Source organism: Rhinolophus hipposideros (genome assembly GCF_964194185.1).
Source record: "Rhinolophus hipposideros genome assembly, chromosome: X".
NCBI classification, from domain to species: domain Eukaryota; kingdom Metazoa; phylum Chordata; class Mammalia; order Chiroptera; family Rhinolophidae; genus Rhinolophus; species Rhinolophus hipposideros.
In genome coordinates, this window is record NC_138046.1 from 78,652,667 (window position 1) to 78,665,367 (window position 12,701).

The 12,701-nt window shown below is 35.2% G+C and overlaps 1 protein-coding gene across 1 annotated transcript in view; it reads right to left on the reverse strand.

The window, feature by feature from the left end:
- The window catches only part of ATP7A (ATPase copper transporting alpha), a 132,853-nt gene that overhangs the window by 54,468 nt on the left and 65,684 nt on the right, over positions 1-12,701 (reverse strand). Inside the window, exons 5-6 of the mRNA XM_081043611.1 lie at positions 8,369-8,575; positions 4,011-4,174 (exon numbers count right to left, since the gene is read on the reverse strand). Coding sequence (XP_080899737.1) covers positions 4,011-4,174; positions 8,369-8,575 — 371 coding nt within the window. The remainder of the gene's footprint in view (positions 1-4,010; positions 4,175-8,368; positions 8,576-12,701) is intronic.

The window sequence follows — 12,701 nt, forward strand, 5'->3', positions numbered from 1 at the left end:
TGTATTCAATGCCTTACTTCCCTCTAGACGTTTTTTCATCCTGCTAAAGTACATACAGCCTTTAGTATTACATTTAGTGAAAGTTAGTGGGTGATAAACGTGTTCTATCTTTGTTTAGAAATGTATTTTGCCCTATGTGTTGAGTGAGGTTATAGTTTGGTTGGTATTCAATTCCAAAGTGGAGAGGCAGGACTTCTGGAATGACTGTATGAGAAGTTCATCAAATCCTTTCCCAAAAAAACAATGATAAAACTGGGCAAAAATGTCAATTATCAACCACTGAAAGACTCTGGGAAGTGACCAAAGAGTATACAAATGATGAAACATTTATTCAAGAGTATCTACTATAGAAATGTCAGTTATGGTAGAGTAAGGACCTCTGAAAATTCTCTCCTCCATAAAAGCAATGAGAAAAACAGGCAAAAAATTTTCAGAACCAACTTTTTCAGAAATTTGGAACTTAAAAGCTTGCAGCAATCCAGGAAGTATTTATTCAAGAAAATCAGATGAATCCCAATAAAAGCAGTAAGCTATGTGACATTATAATTTGCCTATTTCCATCCGCTCCCCTCCAGCTCTGTGGTAGCCATGAAGATCAACAGCCCACAATCATGGAAACAGCTTCAGAGAAGCCACCAGAAGGAGCAGAAAAAGGTTGCAGCTCCTTCAAAGCCTCATTCTCAGAGAACTGTTATTATTTGACCTGTCTGAGGGTTATCTGAAATATTCCACTTGCAAAGATGTCTTGCCCTGACTAGAGCTCAGTGAGTGCAAAAAGCTTTTTCTTCCTGGGAGAATTTGTCAATTAGAGGCAATTATTTAACCTATGGCTCTCTGAGCCAATAGATAACAGTTGGGGTAAACAATAAGCTAATCAAAAAGCCTAAAAGAAAAAGCTAGTAAGCAAGCTGTCCATAAAAGCTCCAACATATACCTAGGAATCTAGAAGGCCATGCATATTTATAGCGTTGTGCCCATGTTCAGGGCTGTGTGCATGCTCAGAAGATACCAGAAAAGGCCCTAACCTCTCACCTCAGGCTGACTTTCAGGCTCTGTAGATGCAGGAAGTGAAGGCTAAGGCAAAATTGTCAACTGCTGAGTATTGAAGGCATACTCCAATATACACACAAAGTTCCTCAGCAAAGACTGGGAGACTTATTGGTTTCAGGTATGTGAGAAAATATGTCCAACCATTAGCTGACCACTGAGCTAATGAAGCAGAGACTTCAGTGACCAAACACAACAAAGAATACAGACTTTATGGTATTAATTCAGAAAAATCACTAAACAAACAATAACAATGACAAACGGCAACAACAGCAAACCCTGAGGAGAGGGGACACATCTTATTTCCAGAGTTCCCACATAATAGTTTCAAAAACTTGTGAGACCATGCAATGAAACAAGTATGGTCCATACACAGGAAAAAAGCAATCAACAGAAACTGTCCCTGAGGAAGCCCAGACACTGAACTTACTAGACAAAGATATTATGTCAACTATTTTAAATATATTCAATGAACTAAAAGAAACCATGTCTAAAAAATTAAAAGAAAGCATAAGAACAATGTCTCACCAAATAAAAGATATCAATAAAGAGATAGATATCATTAAAAAGGCCCAGTGGAAAGTCTGGAGTTGAAAAGTAGAAAAAGTGAAATGAAAGCAGTACCTTAGAGGGAAATTCATAGTTATAAATGCCAATATTAAAAAATAATAAAGATCTCAAATAAGTAATCTAACCTTCCACATTAAGACACTAGAAAAAGAACAAACTAAACCTAAAGCAAGTATGAAACAAGTATGGTCCAACAAGTAGAATGAAGGAAATAATAAAGATTAGTGTAAAAAGCAACAAAAGGGAGAACAGAGAAAATCAACAAAACCAAAAGTTGGTTCTTTGAAATGATCAACAAAATTGACAAACTTTTTGTAGATGTCTGACCACTGCGCTGTTCACCTAAAGCTAAATAATACTGAATGTCAACTATAATTAAATGTCTGTGTGTGTGTGTGTGTGTAGTCACAGGATGTGGAGTACAGCATAGGGAATTGTAAATGGAATTGTAATAGCTATATACGATATTAGAGGGGTAGTAGATTGGAGGAGGGGGTTTTTTGTGAGGGGTGTAATGTTTAACTATTACATTGTTTTGTACACCTGAAACTAATAAAAACAATAAATAATAAAAATAATTTACAAATAGAGAAAAAAAAAATCAACAAACTTTTGTCTAGACTAACCAAGGAAAAAAGTAGGAAGACTCAAATGATTAACATCAAGAATGAGGCGTGACTGCTAGCTAATAGGTATGGGGTTTATTTTGGGGGTGATGAAAATGTTTTGAAATTAAATAGTGGTGATAGTTGCAAAACTCTATAGTAAAAACCACTGAATTGTACACTTTAAAAGAGGTAGTTTTATGATGTGTGAATTATATTTCAATAAAGCTATTAATTTTTAAAAGTCTTTAAAAAATAAAAATCTATCCATTCTTTGTAATAGCTGCCACAGTATGGATGCATCATAATTCACCAAGTCCTTAATGACTGACATTTAGTTTTTTTCCCTATCTTTTGCTATTATAAGCAATAATATAATGAACATCTTTGAACGTGCAATTTCATACATATGCAAATATGTCTGTTGGATAAGCTCCTACTTCTGAGGCAAAGGCTATGCACAATTTTACTTTTGATAGATATTCCCAAATTCCCCTGCTGAGATCTTGTATCAATTGACACTGCAAGAGCAATATTTAAGCGATCACAAACACAGTGTTAACAAAATTCTTTTTTTATCTTTACCAATCTGGTAGGTGAAAAATGGCATTTTAGTGGAGTTTAAATTTGCTTTACTCTTATTACAAAATGAGGTTGAACATCTTCTCATATGTTTAAAGTGGTACTGTTTTGGCTTTTCTGAAAACTGTGGGTTCATATACTTTACCATCTTTCCTTTGGGTAGCTGGCTCTTTTCTTATTGATTTATAACAGTTCTTCATATATTAAGAAAATTAACTTTCATCTATGATATAAATTACAATTATTTTACTAGCCTTTTGACTTTATGGTGCTTTTCTCCCAAGAAGAAATTTTATGTACATGAATTTATCAATCTTTTCCTTTTCTGGGTTTTATATGATATTTAGAAAAACCATTCCTACTCTAATATTATTTTTTAAATAATGGATTAGATGCTATCATTGGGGAAAGCTGGGTAGAGGCTACATGGAAATTCTCTGTACTGTTTTTGCAACTTATTTGTGAGTCTAAAATTATTTACACAATGGACTGATAAGACTCATGTACAATAAAACAAATACAGTAAAATGTTAATTGTAGAATCTAGGTGGTGTCTACAAGGGTGTCCACTGTATAATTCTTTTGACTTTTCTGATGTCTGAAATTTTTATAATAAAATATTTTTTTTTAATTATAAATATTTCTTCTAGTAAATTCACGGTTTCATTTTTCACATTAAAATTTTTCAGCTGGAATTTACTTTGTTGCAGGGTTAAATTTTTCATTTTAATTGTTTAAGTTATACAAATAAAATTTGATTTGCTGGGTTGGAGAAAATGATCATTTTAAACCAATATGCTGCATCATTTCTTGGCCTTTTGGCTAAGATCAAGTATAAACCAATATGCTTTACATCTGTTTTCATGACTTCATTTATAAAACTTAAATCTTTAATGCATCTGGAATTTATTCTTTTACATGCTACTAGGTAGGAATCGTATTAAATTTTTAAAAGTTGATTTTTCATTTATTCATTCAAACCTAATTCTTCTTTTTTGATTCTTAATAGAGATATGATGATTATCTTTTACATTCCATGCTTGAAGGCCACCATTAAGTCATATCTTATCCTTCCATTTTCCATTTTCCTTAATTTTCCCTTTATGCCTTATTTTCTCAACCTTTAATTATATTTGGAATTCTTTTCTGAATCCTCATTAAGTTTTCCCTGAAAATTTTATTAATTACACAAAAATTCTTACTTACAACAAGTTCCAAAACACCATCCCCTTCATCAGCATTTTCTATCATAGTGGTTCCAAATCCAAGCTCTCGGATGAATTCAGCTATCATCGGGGGTTGTATAACAGCAGGATTATATCTTACTTCTGCCTTGCCAGCCATCAGAGCCACAAGTACAGAATATATTCCTAGGATAATTAATGAGAAAAACAATTGAGATAATACTCATTATAAAAAGAGTGATGTTATAATAGTTTTGCTATTTTTTCATTTAACTGGGAAAGGATTACAGTGAATCTAGAGAAATTTATTACTTAATTTTTCTATAGTCTGAACACAAACCAAACAAAACTATTTGAAAACGGGCCATTATGTTCTTAAACTTTTTATTATGGAAATTTTCAATTATATATATACAAAAGAGAGAAGAACATAATAAACTTGATGTACTGATCACCCAGTTTAAACAATTATCAATAATACCGGGCTAATCTTGTTTCATTGATATTCCTACCCACTTACTCCCGGCCCTCTACCGTGATTATTACTATTAAAAAAACATTTTTATTGGGGAACACTGTGTTTCTCCAGGGCCCACTAGCTCCAAGTCATTGTCCTTCAATCTAGTTGTGGAGCGCACAGCTCAGCTCCAAGTTCAGTCACCGTTTTCAATCTTTAGTTGCAGGGAGCGCAGCCCACCATCCCATGCGGGAATTGAACCGGCAACCTTATTGTTGAGAGCTCACACTCTAACCAACTGAGTCATCTGGCTGCCCCTCCGGAAACTCAGCAGCAGCTCATTGTCTTCAATCTAGTTGTGGAGGGAGCAGCTCACTGGCCATGTGGGAATTGAACCGACAACCCTGTTGTTCGCGCTCTAACCAACTGAGCCATCTGACCGCCCTACCCTGATTCTTGTGAAGCAAATCCCAGACACATCATTTCATTACGCAAATATTAAAATATGTATGTCTAAAAGATAATGACTCTTGTCTTTTAAAAAAAACATAATATCGTGTTTCCCCGAAAATAAGACCTAGCCGGACCATCAGCTCTAATGAGTCTTTTGGAGCAAAAATTAATAAAAGACCCAGTCTTATATTATATGATAGAAGACCCAGTCTGGGTCTTATATTAATTTTTGCTCCAAAAGACGCATTAGAGCTGATGGTCCGGCTAGGTCTTATTTTTGGGGAAACACGGTACCTAAAATAATTCTTCAATATCATCAACTATCCAGGCAATATTCACATTCCGCAATTGTCTTATAACTGTTTATTACTTTAACAGTTTGTTTGAATTGGAATCCAAATAAGGCCCATGAATTGCAATCAGTTGAGGCCGTATCATGTAAATATAAAGCAGTTTAAAAAACTAATAAGATGTGAGTCCTAGAGAAAGGTACTCATGCACTTAGGAAATCACTGCAGTTGTAGCAAAGAATCCAAGAATGTAACCAACATACACATTATAATATTATCAAATAATAGTAATTTCTTAAAACTCAAGTTTTACTGTCAGGTACACACTAATCTAAAATGCTCTTATTCCTAGAATAAAAAACTGCCAAACAACTTGTTAACAGAACAAAGGAGTTCATTTTATGGCAGTCACACTGTTCTCTGGTGCAAGCTTTTTGTTAATAATCATCCCACTTCTCTAGCTAGCTATTGCTGTTATCGCCAGGAAGAAAATGAATTCCACATAGCAGAAGTAGCATCTCGTTCTAGGAAACTGTGGCATTTGGTAGCTACCTGATAGGGAACAGGGGTCAATAATCCATAGGTCAGCTCTGGGATTTGATAAAAAGAAAAAAAATCAAATATTAATTTACTAATAGTTTTTAATAAGAAATCAAAGAATCTGATGTAATCTAAGTTTTCTACATAAAATGCTTCTCGGGGCTTTGTGGGTACCAAATAATTCAGAGGATTGGTTCAGAGAAAAGTATCAGTAATAAGAGAAACTTTATAAAGAAGGAAAAAAAGTCATTTTGCTTCAGTTGAACATAGTCTACAATCAAACAAAAATAGAAGGAAAACACTGATTTTTTTAAGTTTCAAAAACAGGTTTCACACGAGCTGTGATCAACAAACACGGTGAATGTTCAAATTAAAAATTATTACAGTAAAGGACACATTGCCATGAATTCCTCTCAAAATACCGCCCCTTGCTTCGAATATACTTATCCCATCGTTCCTGCCACTTTCTGAAGCAGTTCTGGAAGTCCTCTTTTGTGAGTGTCTTTAGTTGCGCTCTTGTGGCTGCCTCAATGTCCTGAATCGATTCAAAACGTTTACCTTTCATGGTCATTTTGACTTTGGGGAATAACCAGAAGTCACACAGTATCAGTTCCAGTGCATAAGGTGGATGAGGAAATACCGTAATGTTTCTGTTTGACAGAAATTGCCGTACCAGAAGTGATGTGTGACATGGAGCCTTTCCATTGTGATAAAAAACAAACAAACATGGTGAATGCTGCTACCAAGTGCTATCCAACAGAAAGTCACGGATCTCCAATAAAGGTCGTGGTGTATCAAACCTTAGTAACAGTGTGTGACAAGTTTCAACTTCTTTGGTCCAGTCATTCGGGTGTGAGCTACAGTTGAGAGAAGGTGTGTTTTAAAGTGTGCCGTAAATCATCCTCCATCGTCACAACACTCTGTGTCACACATCGCTTCTGGTAGGGTAATTTCTGTCAAATAAAAACATTATGGTGTGTCCTCATCCACTTTATTCACGGGATCTGGCACCATGCAACTTCTGGCTATTCTCCAAAGTAAAAATGATTCAGGACATCGAGGCAGCCCCAAGTGTCTTTAGTGCAACTAAAGACACTCACAAAAGAGGACTTCCAGAACTGCTTCAGAAAGTGGCAAGAATGATGGGATAAATGTGTTTGAAGGGTTTTAGGGGGATTAATGGCAATGTGCCTTTTACTGTAATATTTTTATTTATTTATACATCTCCGTATCTTTTGATCACAACTCATACTTTTATAAATTATGGATAATTTTTAAAATTCTTACTTCAAACTATAATTAGAACTCTTTCTATTCATTTTAAGAAATATATTGCAGTCTTAACTGTGAGGGGACAAGTGTTATTTAGTTAAAAAAAAAGTGAATGCAGTAGCCTAGCTGGGACAGAATATAGACAAGATAATATTGAACTGGAGATGGCTCTTCACAACACACATTTTGTTATAATAATGTTCTGGCCTTTATATATAAGGCAATTCTACTGGTCACAGGTCTGCATTATTACTACATATTATTTGAGTTGTTTCCCTAATAGTGGGAATAAGCTTATACGAATCTTACACATTTGGCCCTTGTGACTAAGAGCATGTGAACACACAATGCAATATATAGATGATGTATTATAGAACTGTACACTGGAAACCTATATAATTTTAGTAACCAATGTCACTCCAATAAATCTAATTTAAAAATATCAATGTGATGAAAGCCAAACAAACACAAAAACAAGGGGCAGCCGGTTAGCTCAGTTGGTTAGAGTGCAATGTTCATAACACCAATGTTGCGGGTTCGATCCCCACATGGGCCACTATGAACTGTGCCCTCCACAACTAGAATGAAACAACTACTTGAATTAGAGCTGATGGGTCCTGGACAAACAAACTTAAAAAACAAAACAAAAACAGACAAAGAAAACATCTGGGACTTGGGCTACCTAAGTACCAAACCTATGACTTCAGTCTCATTAAACATAATTACATATCTCTATGGTTAATAAATCTGCTATGCCATACTGTGAAGTCTAGTAACATGACTGGAAATTTATAAGCTAAAACATCAGAGTGTGACTGAATAAAAAAATATGCTGTAGAATATCTAAGATTTTATAACCTGAAATTAAAACTTACACACAAAATTAAGTAACTTTCGAACATTTTTACTACAAGCAAAGATCAGTGATCAAACTGTTTGAAGCAAACAATGTAATTCTAAACAAACTTTTTGGTCTCATGCTTTGCCTGGGTATAGTAATTCCGAAACTTACGGATTCTAATAGTTTTTCATATAATTTTATCAGGAAATGTATGTTTCTTAAAATCCAATGCAGCCACAGTCAATAAAGAATGGTAATCTTATGCATTTCCTTCTGCTATTTTCCTACAAATTTCATTGATATTAAAATGTGATCATAAAGCAAACATGATAGGAACTATATCTAAGGGAACAAAACACTACCAAAACCTGGCTGTCAGAAAATCAAGGTTGTCCTGCACATCACTGATAGTCTTTATGAGGCCTTGGTAAGGATCATAAATGTGGTAACAAAGCACATAGGAGAACAAAAAAAGGATAGGGTCGTTAAACTAGAACCTAAAACAACAGGCTTTAAGATCGTCTCACCTTCTTCTCGTCTTAAATTCCGTTCAATGTTTGCTACGCAGGAAGCACAAGTCATACCAGTGACCTGTATGTAACACTTAGATGAAGCCCTTGCCTCCTCCTTCTCGTCAATTGGTGTCATAATTTTAGTATGAAATTCATTAGTTGAGGTCAAAAGTGGCATTTCCGATGAGGGCTGAGCTATTACTACCATTGGTTCATTTGTATCTGGTGGAAAGGAAAAGATTTTTATCATTTGAGGTATTCTCCAGCTGTATCCTTGTCATTTATCACAATCCACTCCTTCAGGCACTGACAATCCATTCCTTTAAACCCAGCATGGACCTAGAGCCCTCAGCAATATTATCTTTACACTTTCTAGGAAGTGACTTCCAATCTCAATGCTGCCTATCCCAGTTCTGAGGAAAATCTGAACTAACTGAATAAACAAAAGCTCTTCCAACCATTATTTCCACCTCAAAACCTAGGCAGAGAGTAGTTTCTTAATGGATAGCTCTTATTTTTATAACAAATTTTTATCATCATGTTAACAATTTACATACTGGCATTAAAACAATTCATGATACAGTAAGTGAAACAAAAAGCAATTTACAAAACAGCATTGCCGTATGATGGTATTTTTTTTTTAATTTGAGTGTATGTCTATATGAAAACATGCATAAGAAAGCCTGAGAGGCTACAAGCCAAAGTGTGAATGGTGGCTACTTCCAGGGAATGCAGTTAGAGCAGGAACAGAATGACAAATGAACAAATTTCCTCTAAAGACACTTCTGTATATTATATTTGAATTTTTAACACTAATATATAGTACTTTTAAAATTGAAATTTTTTGTGGACAGTGGAAGAAGAGGCAAGGAGGAGTAAGTCAGCAGTAATCATTTTGCACAAAGGCGTATTCGGAGAATCTATCCATAGAATGTTTAGGGACTGTGGAACAGTGGGAAAGACCTATCGTCCCAATAGCTCCCTTGCAGTCTCAGAAAATCTGCCATTCTGTTTTAGTTTATCCAGTATTTATTTTACTGCAGTATTAGTCACCTCCCAGGAAGGAACAAATTATTCTCTCTAGCATATCCATACACCTGCAAAAAAAGCTAAAGATTTTCTACTCTTCTGTAGAGACAAGGAGGAAAAGAAGTGATGCGGGAATTTCCACTAACCTATCTAACTTGTTCTTTCTTCCCCTTCAGAAAAAAAAAAAAAAAAAGGAAGAAGATTCAGGTCTATTTGGACAGCCCACAGAAGAAGCCCTACACAGCCAGGTTGGTTTTCAGGATGTTGAAGAAAGGCATTTTTTAATAAACTTTAACAACAGCCTGGCATTTCACTAATTAATAATGATATACACTTCTCTAATCATTATAATAACAGCTCTAAAATTTTAATACACATGCAGTCATCTGGGGGATCTTATTAAAATGCAGATACTGATTCAGTACATGTAGGGTAAGGCCTGAGATTCTACTTTTCCACTGAGCTCCCAGGTAATGGTAGTACTGCCTGTCTGAGTATAGCAAAGGGCACTGAATAGCAAAGAACTAGATTCGCCCAATTCTGAAATTAGTCTCTGCTCTTGAGTGAATCACTTTAGAAACCTATACTTATTCACCCAGATTATGAGAGCATTATTTAAAACATAAAGGTCAAAATTTACCAAAGAGTACCATTATGTTAAAGAACTCAAAAAGCAGGCTCATTTGCCCAAAGGAAATAGCTCTGGCTTTGAAAAACAAAACCACTATTTTAATCTAGCCAAGATCATACTACATTCTTTCATAATTACTATCAAGACTTAATTTTGAACTTGGACAATGAAGAAAAATGTTTACACTGCAAATTACTTTAGGTCTTCTTCCAGAATAAGCTATTTCAGAGGTAACCCAGGATACCATCTGTAATTTTCACATTCTAGAAGTACAGTATTAAATGAAGCCACAGAAGTAGTCCCTTTTGGTTACCTCGACATGATGTCTCAACAAACATCCATAAAAATGTGACCTTTACCCCAGTGAGTATGGCAAGCAAAAGAGCAAAAGTTGCCATCTTCCACAGAGGCAGTGCAGGTGTTAAAATGCCACAATAAATTAAACAGATATAGTTTCTTTAAATGAGTGTTTCTATAGGCTGTAGCAACACTACTTATATCTAAATGAATTCAAAAAGAAGGTAAACTTTCCTGGACTTGAGGCACCAATCAGAAAAGATTTCAAAAATTTCAAGAAAAGAGTTCCAATCTGATCCTCTAAACTGATAGATTCAGTGTCTGAAGTAATGTGAAAAATACATAATTAGAAAATGGCTTAAAGAGATACAATGAGCTAGAGAAAGATGAGGGAGAGGGCAAAGATACAAAGCACTGGCCTATGCTCCCTGAGGGCATGTCCTAGGCCTCTAGGTCTGTGTCAAACTTAAAGCCCACTCTTCAGGCTGAAGCTCAAGGTCAAGCAAACAGGCCTTTTTCCTAGAAGGACTGGGGGGGTGTCAGTCCACTGTTTGAGCAGTGTCCTGGGGGTGGCAGCCTACCAAGAACTACCTCTTGATCCTGTCAAACCCAGGAATGTAAGCCCGCCAGACCACCAGGGCCAGGCCATCAAGGGGCATCCCCTGGGCAGCAACCTGAAAAATTCGGGAACCAGATGCCTGTAAAAGCTCCTTTCTAGACATACAGGCACTCTGGAGTGTAGCAGAGGGAGAATGTGAGAGGGAGAGTGCAAAGATGGTGCCCACCAGCTGAAGCAAGGCAGAGGGGTAGCAATACTTAACAAATAGACTTTACAACAAAGGCTATAACAAGAGACAAACAAGGAAACAATAATACCACTTCTGGGTATTTATCTGAAAAAACCCAAAACGCTACTTCAAGGGGACATATGCATCCATATGGTCACTGTGCCATTATTTACAATAGCCAAGAAGTGGAGGCAGCCTGGGTGACCGTCAATGGGTGAATAGATAAAGAGGAGGTGATACATATATACAATGGAATATTGCTTGGCCGTGGACATGAATAGATTCTTGCCACCTGCAGCAGCATGGATGAACCTGGAGGGTATTGTGCTGAGTGGAGTATGTCAGACAGAGAGAGACAGATGAATGTGATTTTGCTTAAATGTGGGATCTAAAGCACAAAATAAACAACCAAACAAAAGAGAAACAAATTCATAGATACAGAGAACATTTTGATGGTTGCCAGATGGGAGAGGGTTGAGGGGATGGGTGAAAAGGGTAAAGGGATTAAAAAGTACAAATTGGTTGTTATAAAGGAGTCAAGGGGATATAAGGTATAGCATAAGAATTACAGTCAATAATACTGTAATAACTATGTATGGTGTCAGATGCATACTAGACTTGTTCGGGTAATAAATGGGAGGGGTTGGTGAGCAGGGTGAAAAGGGGAAAGGGATTACGAAATACAAATTCGTCGTTTCAGAACATTCATGGGGATGTAAAGCATAGAAAACATAGTCAAAGTTATGGCAATAACTATAGACTAGTCAGGGGAATCACTTCTTAAATTATATAAATGTCTCACCACTATGCTGTGCACCTAAAATTAATGTAAAATAATACTGAATGTCTACCATAATCATTTCAGCATGTGTTTATATAAGTTTTTATGCTTTTCAGTTTTAGTGAGTTTGATAAGAGTATATTGTTATTTGATATCCTTCATTATAATCAGAAGAACAAAGGTTAATGATGACATTGTCTGGAAATTAGTTATTTACAGCAAGAAATTTCATTAAGGCATTCCCAGTTTAATTCAAGACTTTGTTCAATTCCAGTTCAAAACAGCAAGTTTACATAGGCAAATTCTATTGGTTTCAGTTCAAGTTAAGAGCTTTCAGGAAATAGGAAGACTTTGGGCCAGTTCTAGAGTCAGTTTAACTTTGAATGCCTAAATTTAAAATTGCAGTTAAAATTCTATGGCTTATTTCTTTTTAAAATAACATTTGCTTCTCCCCTTATATATACATAACTATATACATACATACATCCTTGTCACAAAATAACTTAAAATACATAGGAAAGCACAATGGAAACAAATATCACCATTATCCTACCACTTGCATGTAACCACTTTTAAATTTTAGTTCATGTGCTACCAAAAATGTTATCCATTCATATATATATATATATATATATATATATATATATATATATATATATGTAAGTAACATACACATGATAGAAATCTTTATACATGTGTTAATAAAATTTTGATGATAATGAATTTACAGCTTTTTATCTTATTTTTTTAATTTAATAAAATATTTCAGACACTCTCCTGTGGCATTAAGTATCTTTAATACCTTAATTTTTATGGCTTTAT